Below are 14,577 nucleotides of genomic sequence, written 5' to 3' on the forward strand. Positions count from 1 at the left end.
ATCAGTTGTTGGCAAGATGAGTCAGGAGTTTCCTGGGAGCCTCATTGTTATAAGTTATGCATTTCTCTCCGGGGCGTGGAGGGGCAACAGTCAGTCAGCTGTTTTGATTCACACTCTGGTAATTTTCCAGGCTCCCGCCAGCTGGCATCCACTCTGGGCCGGGCAATACCTTTGACATGATATATGAGGAAAAAGTGTTTATGATATCCCATCCATCAACAGCCCTCTTAGCATAAGGAGGGAGTCTGACTGCTAACATCTTGAATGCTTCAACCCTCTGTTATGGAGCTGAGAAGATCTTGTGCAGTACTACTCCTCTCCCTGGGTACTGCCAGTGGATTAGCTGTGCACAAAGGAGCCACCTATGGGCATACAGTGTTTACATCAGGTATAAAACTGGGCCATCACCCTGAAATAATTTCAGCCTATTCCCAGATAATTGTGTTCATGGTTATGGTACAGTGAAAACAGTCAAGAAATAAAACAGTATATACATATACAACAGCCAGGAAACAAAGAAAAAACACAGAAGTAACATTCAGTTACAGCTAGACTGAAATCACTCAATTAAAACTCCCACACCAATGCGAGAGGAAAAATTAAACATGCCAGTAGTGTCCAATGCACACCGCAGAGGTGAGAGAAAGCACAGACTTCATTTTAGATTGCTTAGGGGCTCAGAAAAACACGCTGAACATTCCTGTTGGGGAGAATCTTGTGCTACCTGAATCATTCAGTAAGAGGGAGAGCAACTTCCATAACACAGTTCTCATGGCCCTGCATGTCTTAGGGCTTCCAGAAAACCCTCGCTGGCATAACAAGATGCCCTCTCACCCTCTCACAAATGAAGGTAGACAGCTGATTAAAATTCTACTGCAGAAGGTTTTGCTGCAAAGGGCCTATGCAGATGCTGATGTTTCTGACTGCAGCACAAAGCCATTAAGTTTAGATTTTTAAGAATGTAGATGTTTTTATAAATATTTAGAAGGCCATCCTACAGCCAAATGTGACCTTCTGACACCTCTTCCAAAAGCTAACATTTTGAGCATATTAGCTCTTGCATAAGAAAGACTGGAGTCTCTGGTAAAAAGAGGTGCATTGTTCTTCCTGCACACATACATATGAACATGAACTGAAAAGGCACAGATCTATATACACTGCAAAAGATAGGCTGAGTGTCTGTGTCCGTTATCAGGTTTTCTGAACAAACAGAAGGGCAAATGAAGAATACATTTTGTATGCCATTAAAGGTATTTGAATTGAATTGAATTGAATTGAATACATTTATGAAAAGGACAACAAAAATGTTAATGGGAATTTATTAGGGACATTCTGCATGGTAAAAATAGGACTGTATACAACTGATCAACATATTATACTGTGGTATGGTGAAATGGTTAGAGGGTCAGCCAAAGATCAGGGCTAAAGAAAACCGTAAGCATGCAAGCATATCAGAGGACATCAAAAGAAATAATGGGGTACTTACCAGTTTTCCCAGTATTTTTCATCCATGTCTTGTTAGAGGATTCGTTATCAAAACCATCTAGTTTGATTTCTTGATATTCTTCTCCAACACGTGCTTGGTGATCTGTGATATCTATTGGAGACTGGTGAGTTCTCCCGCAGTCCACATTTGAAGTAACCCAGTGCTCCGGACCATATGCACCTGTTTCAAAGAGGGGGGGAGATACTTTGTAGTGATGGTCCAAGCAATAAGCACATAATGCTAAGTAAAAATACCAGTCACTTAGAGCAATTGATCTGTATCAGACATTTTGCAAAATTCATTATACTAACTGTAAACTCCAGACCTGGCATGGCACAGTGGTTAGAGTAAAGGACGGGACAACAGAAGACTGGGTTCAAATCCCCACTCTGCCATGTAGTTCACCTTAGGTTAGTCTCCGTTTCTCAGCCTCACATACTAAATGGAGGAATTGTGAGAGTAGGTGATGAGGGGGAGAAAAGCCATGTAAGCCTCCTTATAATCTGTGTAAGATGGCTAGGGATGAAACAATAATAATAATTTTAAAAATCCTCAGCATTTACTTTTTCTTGATTCTGGGAGTTTTACATCTAAAAATCTCAACTTTCACTAACAACTTATACAGCATTCATGCCAAAAAAATGGCATGTTTCAGAGCTAGGCAGTTTTTTATGACTAAGATGTACAAGAAATAAGAAAAACAGTTGGGACTTCATTTTAAACGTTTGAAATAAGGAATAATAATAATGTCATATATTCCACCTTAGACTCTGCCCAGGCAAGCCCGATGTTGTGAGACCTCAGAAGCTACACAAGGTCAGCCTTGATTAGTAATTGGATCAGAGACCTCCAAGGAAGACCAAGGTCACTATACAGAGGCAGGAATGGCAAACTACCTCTGTTAGTCTCTTGCCTTAAACCCCTGGACACTCTCCGCCACCCTATCCCTCATTAGGCTGAAATAAGTTCCTCCATCCTGCAGAAACAGCCATTGCCTGGCATTCCCACGAGCTTTGGAGGCAGGGCAAGGGGCAGAAATGACATTATTTGATGTATTGCGATCACTTCCTGGTGAAAACCTGGAAGAGATATCACTGCATCAGGCGACACTCAGGAGTTGCCCCAAATACCAGAGGAAATGCCAGAGTGTTGCCTGATCCGCTGATGTCACCTCTAGTTTTTCACCTGGAAATGACTCTGGTACATTATACAACATTATTTATGTCCCTCACATTTCTCCTGCCAGCCTGGATGCAAGGTCAGGTGGAACACCCAAAATGCTTGGAGGTTACCCACCTAAAGTAGGCAAATGGAAGGTCTAACTGGAGGTAGAGCCACCTAAGTTGGAGGAAGTCTTCAACCTTTACTCAGTTGAGTGATAGGATACATGCTTACAACAACAACAAAAATACTTAACAGCTAGACAAATATATTTCATGACTTAGGTAATAAAGGAGTTCCAAAAGAATCCACTTATTTACAGCTAACTACCAAGAAGGTTTAGAAGCTAACTGCTAGGTTTTCTGTCCATGAACATTCAAGTGCAGTTTTAATTGAAACTGATCTTTCACTACAGATTTCAAATTAATTCTTTTTCTAAGTGTCTCATGCTCCAGACACCACTGTCTTGCAAATGAAAAAAGAAAAAAGTCTATATCATTAGTGGAGGAAATAGAACACTTTTTCTAGCTTGCAAGTATCGATTACCTATTCTCTACATCAAAGCACAATTGCCATTCTAGACTATATAAATTTCTTCAGTACGAAGCATTCTATAAAGCATAGAGAATTATATTACTAATCATTTGCATTTGCACTTGCCTTGGCACATTGATTTTTTTAATATAGAAGGAAGAGGGTAGTCTGTACTTTATTTAAAGTTTATTTTAAAATAAATGGTTTTAAATAAAAATATTACGCTAAAGATAGTAAAATAAAAACTTAGTATTAAATGTAATTTTAAGGATCTGACATTTTGTGTTTCTTTTTGTCATGAGCTAAAAGATAATTAATCAAGTACAGTTTGGAATTAAGCGGCCACCACATGTTCAACTAATACCATTTTTATAATATTGCAAAGTTTGAGAATCTGCCTCTCCTTCTAGAATTATACTAGCTTCCACAGAAGACCGGAACAATACGATACAGGCTAACACCTTGAATGTTCAGGGATAGTCTCTTATTGAACACCAGATATTGAGAACATACAACAGGGGACACCTGTTGTCTTCATCCTAGCTTTAACTTCCCAGAGGTATCCACTTAGCTGCTGTTAAAATGTTGGAAAGTTTAAAGTCAACAAATCCATGTACAAATATTTATTTTATGCGGATTTCTTTGAAGGCCTCCTTTGTATGTGATCAACAAACAGAAGAAGATTTCTATCATGACTAGGGGTGTGCAATTCAGGTTTTTGATTCGGGGAAAGTACCCGAATTGGAACTGATTCACAATGATTCGGGAAACCCCGAAACAAAGCATCCTGAAGTGATTTGAATTGCTTTGGGAAGCTTCAGGTCAAGCAGTTTAAATGCAACTTTCCGTGCAGCAGCATGGAAAGGGGGCATTTAAACCCTCTGATCAGCTGTTTGGAAGGAAGATCCCCGCCAAGCAGCTGATCCAGCCAGCGGGGGTTTAAATGCCCCTTTTTGTGCCGTTGTGAAGCAGCATGGAAAGGCGGCATTTAAACTGGCTGATCAGCTGTTTGGCGGGGAGATCCCTGCCAAACAGCTGATCTGGGCCTTCCCCGTCGCCCCGCTGGCCGCTGCAGTGGTGGAGGTGGTATGGGCGGTGGAGGAGTTGGCTCCAGCATTCTCTGCCGCTGCGGTGGTGAAGGAGGTGGCGCGGGACCCAGAGGAGCCAGCTCCAGTCTTCCCCACCGGCCAGCTGGCTACTGTGGTGGTGGAGCAGGGCCCGGAGGAGCTGGCTCTGGCCTTCCCTGCCACTCAGCTGGCTGCTGTGGCGGCAGAGGAGGCAGCACAGGTGGAGGAGGAGCCGGCTCCAGCCTTCCCCGCTGCCCAGCAGATCGACCTCCTCTATCCCTGCCGGCCAGGTAAGTGAGGTGGGGGTGGGTGGGTTTGCCCCCGGGGAGATGGGCTGGGGGGTTTGCTTCCCCTCACTTCAGTATGCTCCGAATCTTTATGGAGCATACCAAAGTGAGCTAAATACCAGAATCCTGAAGCGACTTGCTGCTTTGGGATTCTGGTAATTCCGGATTTTCCCCCCGCTTTGGGTAAACCTGAAGCAGGAAACACGAATCTTTTGGGGGTGCACACCCCTAATCATGACTGCATTGAACCTAACAAATTCTATCAGAAAAATAAATCCTACTAAGGATCCTATGGATCAGACAATGATGATATGATAACCCCCCGGTGAAATCCAGGTGAATTATTGCGATAGCAAAACATTTAACATTATCCTACCCCAAACACTAAGGATTGGTGCTGATGTAACACACACTTTAAATATCATGTCCAGATGTGAATCATGAATATGCATGGATATTAACTTGTAAGTACATAATACATTATTTTATTTTATTTATATCATATTTGTATTCCGCCCTCCCTGCAAGCGGGTTCAGGGTGGATAACAACCTTAAAATAATTTTAAAACGTTCCATATTAAAACATCATATATAAATAGCAGCACTCTGCCTGGCGGCAGAAATACAACTATTAACAAGCAATACAGCAGTACAACTTGATATAGCAACATATTAACAGCAGCTGAAAAATGAACAGTGGTGGGCAGCTTTCACAAGGAGGGGGGTAGATGTTGCATCCTCCGGCCAGCGGAGGTCCAACCTCAGCCATGAGCCTGGTGGAACAACTCTGTCTTACAGGCCCGGCGGAAAGATAGTAAATCTTGCTGGGCCCTGGTCTCAGTGGACAGAGCGTTCCACCAGGTAGGAGCCATGACTGAGAAAGCCCTCCTTGGGGCCAGGGACCGATAACAATTGTTTTTTTCCTGATTGGAGGGTCCTCCGGGGAATATACAGGAAGAGACGGTTCCTCAATACATGGAGCCACGCCTTCCCCATTAATCTATGTATTTGTTCAGCCAAACAAAGAACCATCTTCAGCAGCACAAAATATTCATAAGTGGAACATTCCAGAGAGGGAAGCCAAGACAGTCTATATCTGAGCTGCAGGAGGGAAGTCTGAGGTTTTGGAACCCTCCTTGTAGAAAAGCTAGAAATATATGAGGAGCATGTGTTACAAATCTAGTCCAATTGTCCTGTCTCTAGATTACTGAACAGGGTGTCAAAGGCTAGCTGCGCAATTTAAAATGTGAGCTGAGAGATAAGGAAAAACAGGCATGAAAGTTAAGTGATCATTGAAGAAGTATCTGGGAGGACCAGTCATGCAAGCAAAACTGCTTAGAGTAAAAATCTGCAAGAAAATGTGAATTTATTTGCGCATGAAATGCAAATAAATCCCTGATGATAATCTCTAAATACTACATCTGAATGAGCCCTAAAAATTTAACTCCTTTCTTAATCCCAATGCACGAATTCTTACTGGTGCAATATTAGCGATGTTACACCCTAGATCCAAATATACTGGCAGTGTAGCACGATTTTGATGAATTTAAACATCCTTAACAGAGGATTTATCAATGAATATTAGCAATGATTCCTTCCTACATTAGAACTACCATATTCAGATCCAGTAGATAGGGACTAGCTGAATATACAGCCAAACAACAGAGATGGCTTTTTCTATCATAATCTGAACCTGGCTAACCAATGTAGGATCCAACAAACAAGTAAATGAGGAAAGAAGATAAATCACACTAACAAGCAGTATTCAACAGAGGCACGCCTAGTGTAATCAGACTATGCTTGCCAGACCCAGCCTCCCAACCAGTGGGATACAGTGTGAGTGGCCATTAGCCAATGCCATAACATAACGATTCCCTAAATCCATAGGGTTTTGGTGATTCTTGGAGAGGACTCTCTGTATTTAACAGAGAGTTTCAGCCACTTCCTAGAGAGGTATGATGTCACTTATGGTTTTTCCTGGAAGTGATATCATGTTGTCACCCAATGGCCATTATTTTATTTTTCTCCTGCTGCCGCTCAGAGCAGTGGTAGGAAACACCAGCAGGGGGGAGGGGGCAGGGCTTTTTTCTGGGAAAAGAGGTGGTGGAACTCAGTGGGTTGCCCTTGGAGAAAATGGTCACATGGCTGGTGGCCCTGCCCCCTGATCTCCAGACCAAGGGGAGTTTAGATTGCCCTCCACGCTGCTCGGCAGTGCGGAGGGCAATCTGAACTCCCCTCTGTCTGGAGATCAGGGGGCGTGGCCACCAGCCATGTGACCATTTTTAAGAGGTTCTGGAACTTCGTTCCACAGCATTCCAGCTGGAAAAAAGCCCTGGGAGGGGGGATATACCGCTGGTGGATATACCTCTATTGGAGGCAGAAAGTGAGATCAGTGGGCCAATCCGACAAGTCAGTTCTTATATTTGTAGTTCTATTAGTAGTTCACTTTAAATTCTTTCCTCCTTTGGCGGGGGGGGGGGTAGTAGTTCACTTTAAATCCTTTCCTCTTTCTTGGGGGGTAGAAAACAGTTTCCATCCATATGGAGGAAAAAACTTTGCTTAGACCTTCAACTCAAATTGGTAGCCTCTTTTCCTTGGGCTAAAATAATTCCTCCATAAATGTAGTTTTAATAATACCTTCTTCAATACGTAAGCTGTCTTTAACTAGAAGCCAAAGATTAGCTTGTTTTGCTACTTGCTACTACTGTATATTCCAAATAATGACTTCAGCTCACTAATGAAAAGTCATTAAAAATAATGAATTCCGCCTAAATCTAATTAAAGCTAATATAAACTTCCAAGAGTTTTTTTTGTAAAACCAAGTCAATTTTTCCCCACAAAATCCATAGATTAAATATATAAATTTTAAAAAGTAGCATTAATGCCCAGACACTTAAATTTTCTTTGTTTCCATTAACTTTCCAATTACCAGCTTGGGTTTTCCCCCCCCCTATAAAATGGTTCTCTGCATCTATTTCTTTACACAACAGCAGGTTGTCATTTCCAAAGTAACTAGATACCTTTTGCTTTTTGTGCGCTTTTAATGCAGACAATATATTTGCCAGCACAAGAATTCCCAGAAACTGCATTTGTTTCTCTTCATCTCCATTTACTTGCACACTTGTGTGAAACTCACACTGCAGAGAACTGGTATACTGATGAGCAATCTTTATCCTGTTCTCATGCAGATGTCAGGGAAACTAAGATAACTCATTCACTTCTATTTGCAGTGGCTTTTAATAGTAGGATTGGCAAAATTACCCTATCATTCTATGCCAACCACTGCAGTTAAAACGCTGACTTCAACTGCACACTGGGGGCAGCCAATCTGGGAAGAGTGTCCTTAGGGCAAACAAGATCAGTATACAAAAAGATCACAAAGTTCCCAATTGGACCAAACCTCGAGTACATATAGTTCAATACATATTACAAATGAGCAGGTTTGCAATCATCCGTCTCCAGAATATCCTTTGGGAAAGAATGCATTCGTATTAGGATGTCTCTTATTAGAAGATGGCTTTATTGCATTGTTAAACCAAGATGGAAACATCAGCTAAAACAACACTATTAAAAATAAACTGTAGACTATCAGGAGGTGGTACACTTGCCAGATGTAACCAGATTCTAATTCTACATCACCCTGCAGGCTGAGCAACATAGAATACCGCAGAGCCGTAATTTCACTTTTTGAAGTTGTGATCTGGCACAAGTTGTGCATTGAGTGAGTGTCCAGAGAGTACCACGCCTTAAGGCTCTATCTAGGATTCAGGAGCTGATACATATATTTTCTGGTTTGGCAGACAAGAGAGCACAACGGGAATACAATGGCACATAACATTGCTAATATGGCCTGTCCAACCATTTTGTTTGATAAAGTGGCAGACGCTCCATCTGGGCCACTCAGATAATTTCCCTCTTGCTTGCCAGATCTGTAACACCATAAAAACATTCAGCATAACCAAGCACAGTTTACACAAAACTTACTGAAACAACAATGCCATTTTTTTCTGTTTCAGATGTTCAGATCAGCTGACAAAATTGCGGCACACACAAAGACTACGGCAATACATCCATGAATATGTGATTTCTAATAATATAAAATAAAATGTTCAGGCTGACACATAAATTTAACAATATTTGGGTGGAATTTCCATGTAGTGACTTCTCCTCCACAGTTGTGATGGTACATTTTGAACCTATTGTTAAATTAATTGATTTATTAGATTTCTTAATTACTGGCAACTTTTAAGAAATTATTACAATTTGCAAAATTTAAAATGGAATTTTAGCATGGGTTCAGAAAGAATGAGGCAGTCGCTTTCTCCTGGCATATGGCAAAGTGACAAATTTATTTCTTGTAGAATAATTTGTCATTGGATTGCAAAGAGCACGGACTTCACCCAGTAAGTAATCTTTTCTGATCAAATTCATGGCAAAATTCAAACACTCTAAGGTGAAGAGTCCAATAATACAACCCAACAATAAAAATATCTTTCAAAGCATGAGGAAGACAACAATAAAAATATCTTTCAAAACAAGTTCAAGGCTATTAAAATTTCAGTAAACCAAGGAACAGAAATATATTTCTAAGTGTTTATGAACCCTTCTTATACTCAATTCATATTATTCGAGCCTGAGTTTCTGAATCTAAAATGTAACCTATAGTCATGTTACTTCTAAATTTAAACGTTGTTACAGAAAACATTTTCTCCTTTTTGCTGTGTGTATGTAGTGCCCTCAAGTCAGAGTTGACTTAAGGAGACCCCTGGTAGGGTTTTCATGGTAAGAAACTATCAGAGGTGGCTTGCCATTGCCTGCCTCTCCAACCTTGGACTTTGTTGGAGGTCTCAAACCCAATTACTAACTGAGGACGACCCTGCTTAGCTTCTGAGATCTGACAAGATCAGGCTCACCTGGGCTATTCAGGTCAGGGTCTCCCTTTTGCTAGGTATAATGTTTTGCATTTAAACAGTTTAGATTTTGCTAATTTCTGTTTTTTTAAAGTTGTTGATGTTAGATAAAATGCAGGCCTCTGAGGAAAGGAGAAGGGGGGCTGAATGGGTGAATGGAGTGTGATCTTGGACAGGAGGTGTACCGTAGGGGATGGCATGAATTGCAGTATTTAGGTTCTGTGCTGAGGAAAAGTTCTTTAGTTACCCCTTGTATATCCTAGAGAAAGGTTATTCTCAGAGGAAAGATTTTGGCCAAATCACTCAAGCTGTGCGGAAGCCTGAGAGTCTAATTCTGTGTAAGTCGGGGAAACTGTGTGTGAGCCTGGGGCAGTCTGTGTTAGGGTTGCCAGTCCCCAGCTGGGGATGGGAGATCCTCCGCTCCCACCCTCCATCCCCTGCCCCTGCTTACCTGGCTGGCAGGGAAGGCATGGGCTCCTGGGGACATGCTCCTAGCAGCATAGCGCACTCCTGCGGGCCTGATCGGGCCTGATCTGGGCCCAAATCAGCCTGGATCAGACTGCTGCAGAGTGGTGGAGTGCTCCTGCGCTCCGCAGCAGACCAATCCTGGCCCGGATCAGGCCGCTGTGGAGCGCAGGAATGCTCCTGCGCTCAGCAGCAGCCTGTTCTGAGCCGGTCCAGGTCTGATTTGGCCCCCTCACGAAGCGTGTAAGCATTCCCAGAAGTGGTCGTCGCACAGCCCTGGAAATGCGCATGAGGAAGACAATAGAGCAGGTAGGTGCCACCCCCCACCTCCCCCCCACCTCCCGCTGGGAGGACAGGGGGACCTGGCAACCCTAGTCTATGTATATCTGAGAGAGAAATTATTCTATTTAGGTTATTTAGCAAATCATTACAGGGGGTATCAAACTAAATGTTACAGTAGGGAATCTTTTTCTTTGATAAAAGTTCAAAAAATTAGTAACTAAGTGTATTCAAAGATAATTTACCAGGATTTCCATTATCCAGCCACCTAAACATTGAATCAAAAGTTCGACTTAAGTGCATGTTCTGTTAACACAGTTTTCTCCTGTTACACAGAAAATACAATACAATCTTATACAGTGTTACTGCAGTCTAACTCCACTGAAATCAATTTGATAATTAGAATTGTATATGGAATTCTAGACAGAGGAACGTGCCTTAGGTGAGATCTATTTCTAACAGACAATCAGAAAATCCTACACCTACAGCAGCCCTAATGGACAAAGACACAGATGATAAAGGTTTTATTGCCTAACCTGCCAGTGTTACTTTCCATTTTAATTATGCTGTCATAGTTCTCCAACTGAAGAAGATCAAGAAGGCCAGGTATGTGCTGCAACGTAATAGTACATACGCTTTGGGTGGTTTCCAAAACCGTGGGAAGTATTGCCTGTTTAATTGTGTGTTTGAAAATGCTATGAAAGCACCTGTGGTGTTTTACTTGTCAACCCACTGTGGTCTGAACTAAAGGAAAACTAACCTTATGAGGAGCATAAGAAATAAGTACCAGTAACACTGTTATTAAAAAGACTAGTTTTTTCTCTCTGCCTCAATGTACATTCCTCCAAAGTTGGTCACTGATAATGTGTACAATTTATTGCTAGTAAAAAGGCAGATAACACTATGGTAAGATGTTTGACACAAGGGGTATCGTTAACAATAACCTGCTGAAAATATAGCTTGCACCTGTGCATTGCTGAACTCTATGCACATATTTAAAACCGTGCTTGCACAGCAGTAGCAATAAAATTAATAAGCAGATCTTAGCGAACAGGAGAATAAGTTATTGCATCAAATACAAACATTAGTAGCAGCTTACTGTGACTAAAGCAATTTATATCTTCTATTTCTCATAATCTGCTGCATTTTCAAAAACACAGAGACCTTATATTTCAAAAAAGTCATTTCCTAACCGTCTGTTGCAATAGCATCTGTGTAATTTCCCACCCCTCTGCTTCTCTTAATACAGAGGGCAGTTAATTTAATAAGGAAAAATAGGAGATTACATAGAGAGAGCAATGGGATTTACTAGTGAGGAAAAACTCTTAGTTTTCAGATGAATTAATTGAATATAAGAGTTGAATTGCTGACTACAAATGAGATCCACCCAAGTTTTGCATAGTGGGTTGGATCCAGCAAACCAGAAACGTGAGTGACACAGCAAACTTATTGCAACTAGAGGTGGACACGATCCAAAAAAAAAATACCAATCAAGCCGTTCATGGATCCAGGCCACCGCCGAACCCAGGTCACCGATTCTAACCGATCAAGTCCCGTTTCTGATCCGGAATCGGGAAGGCCAAAGCGGGAGGGCGCCCCGCTGTTTCCAGCGATATAGGAATGGTGGTTGGTGGCAGCGGCCGCCAGGCCCAGCAAGCACGAGGAGGCGGCGATGAGCCGCCTCCCCTCAGGGAGGGAGGGGACGTTCACACACACACACACACTTAAGAGCAGAGCTGGGAACAAGTTTTTAACCCGGCAACGAGCCACCTCCCCTCAGGGAGGGGACATTCACACCAGGGCCAGATCTACGGTTTCCAGCGCCCAGGGCAACCGTAGTCAGGCTCTTGTGCGAGCACGATAATGGGTCGCCCCCCCCCCGCCCACGCAGCAAGCCGGCTGTGCTGGTGCACTGCGGAGCTGGCGGCAGCGCGAGTGGCTCGGAGGCTGCCTGCACCAATCACCTGCCCCGCAAGACAAGGGGCGGGGGGCTTGCCCGCGTGCCCCTTGTCCTGGGGAAAGGCGAATAGCGCAGGGGGCCTCCCAGCCTCCCGTGCTGCCTTTTGCCTTTCCCCAGGACAAGGGGCGGCTGGCTTGACCGCGCGCCCCTTGTCCTGGGGAAAGGCGAATAGCGCCGGCGGCCTCCCAGCCTCCTGTGCTGCCTTTTGCCTTTCCCCAGGACAAGGGGCGGCCAGCTTGCCCACATGCCCCTTTTCCTGGGGAAAGGCGAACAGCGTGGGCAGCCTCCCAGCCTCCCGCGCTGCCTTTTGCCTTTCCCCAGGACAAGGGGCGGCCGGCTTGCTCGCACGCCCCTTGTCCTGGGCAGGGCCAGATTGACAGGGGGGGCAGGGCGGTAGTCTTCCCCCAGCGCCGCCAAAGAGGGGGCGCCGGGTGCAGTTGCAAAAAAGCAAAAAACCTTTGTGCCCTTGGCTTCAGAACACCTCCTTCCCCCTCCCTCCCCTGGGTTGCTGCTCCGTGGTTGGAAGGAAGTCTGCTAATCAAGGAAAGCTGGGCTTCCATTCAGTTTTCTAGAGTGACAGAAGGAGGGCAAACACAGCTCAGGCATTCCCCTGGCTCCGTTGCTAGGGGAATAGATTATTGGCGCCTGAGTGTCTGGCTCTCAGATTAGATCACGATGCCCCCCCCCCCCTGAACGCTGGATTGGTTGCAGTGGATGGAACCGATTAGCTGAGTCCCGATGGCGCAAACGCCATTATCAGGGTTTTTTTCACATCGTGATTCCGATCGTGCCCATCTCTAATTGCAACCCCACATATTTCTGCCTGTGCAAGATGCTGTGTAACCAGTTTCTGTATACAGGGAGGAAGGTACTCGGTGTTGCACAAGATTTTCTGAAAATGGAACTGCATGAAGTTGCTACATCTAAGCTGATGCTTCCAACAACTGCTACTCAAATTACTCCAGAAAATCACAAGCCAAGCACAAGGATAAAAAATATTCTATTATTTGGCCCCCCCTCAAACATATACTCTCTCTCTCTCTCTCTCTCTCTTGAGTCTGTCTAATCTCACATTTTACAAAAAAATCCATGATCTGATTATGCATTGAGTGAAGGACAACTGTACTTTGTCTTCTCTGAATATACCACAAATTAACTTGACTAGAGGTTGGACCCACAGTAAGGATGAAAAATTACTTTCTGTATACTCTTTCTACATTGTTTATAATTATATAAAATTGCCAACAATTAAACATGTGAGTGAACTTTTGCTCCTATCCATAAAAATTCTTACCTAAAACATGCTTCACTCCTAAATTCCACAAATCTTGTTTTCCATCTCACAAAGAACTGTCCAGGCAATAAATACAATTAAAAGTGCTGGAGAACCACTTTAATTTATGCTTACAGAATGTTACTTTTCACACACGGATAATCCGGCAAAACCTGAACGGGATGTTCTGTTGTAAAAATAAATTCTGAAATACCGTCTCCCAACTGGGCCACAAAAAATGTTTCCGATATCGTTCAACTGTGTCACACTTGGGATTTTGCAATCTGCAGCTTCAGAGACTTTCACTTCCAGAAAATCAGTTTCAAAACTTCAGTTTTATTGATATTACTACTACTGATAATATTAGTAACAGACCAAAAATGTGAATGTATGGCAACTCAACAAGAAGAGGGGAAACCTGCACCAATAAAATTCTTTTAAAATTGTACACATTCGGTTGGATCCAACCACTTTTTCTGCTAGTGATAAGGAAGGGTCCCCCATGATCACCCAAAATGCTATACTTCCTCAGGGAGATCCATCTGTCTTCCTCTGTCACCGTCTTCTGACAGCAGGTGAGGAATTTTTTGTTGCTCACCTGTCCCTGTCAAATCTTACTGGTCCTCTTTGTTAGCAGTGAGACCCCTTCCTCACTCTGAAAAGAGCAGTTTATGGATATGGAATATCATAAACCCCTTCTTCATATGCCCTAAGCCCAGAACACTGGCACCTGAGTGTCTCCTGAGAATGGATTCTCAGTCCACCTGAGAATGGATGCCAGCCTAGCTGGAACTGGAAAATTACCAGAATGTGAGTCAAAGGTGGACTGACTGACTGGCTGCTCCTCCATGCCCTGGAGAAGCACTCAAGTTAAAACAATGAGGTCTCCCAAGAACTCCTGGCTACTCTTGTTAATGCCCTGTTTCTCTTCTGCAACCCACCCACCTAATCAGAGCTCTTCAGTGAATCTGATAGCTCTACACATCTGGCAATTGCTGGGTCATCATCACTACAGGTGGGCACAAAGAGCAATACGAACAAATAAAAGCCACAAACAGCCCGATCAGCTGTTCGCAAGCAAGCTGTTTGTGAGGCCCCATTCCCAATGAACACGTGTTTGTTCCAAGCCCTGATCGTGGTGTTCATCAGTCCTTC

The 14,577-nt window shown here is 43.3% G+C and overlaps 1 protein-coding gene across 4 annotated transcripts in view; it reads right to left on the reverse strand.

The window, feature by feature from the left end:
• The window catches only part of PTPRG (protein tyrosine phosphatase receptor type G), a 683,491-nt gene that overhangs the window by 313,794 nt on the left and 355,120 nt on the right, over window positions 1–14,577 (reverse strand). For all 4 annotated transcript variants that reach the window (XM_054978207.1, XM_054978205.1, XM_054978204.1 and 1 more), the window contains exon 3: window positions 1,487–1,666. In XM_054978207.1, coding sequence (XP_054834182.1) covers window positions 1,487–1,666 — 180 coding nt within the window. The remainder of the gene's footprint in view (window positions 1–1,486; window positions 1,667–14,577) is intronic.

The sequence above is a fragment of the Eublepharis macularius genome, chromosome 4 (genome assembly GCF_028583425.1).
Source record: "Eublepharis macularius isolate TG4126 chromosome 4, MPM_Emac_v1.0, whole genome shotgun sequence".
NCBI lineage: Eukaryota > Metazoa > Chordata > Lepidosauria > Squamata > Eublepharidae > Eublepharis > Eublepharis macularius.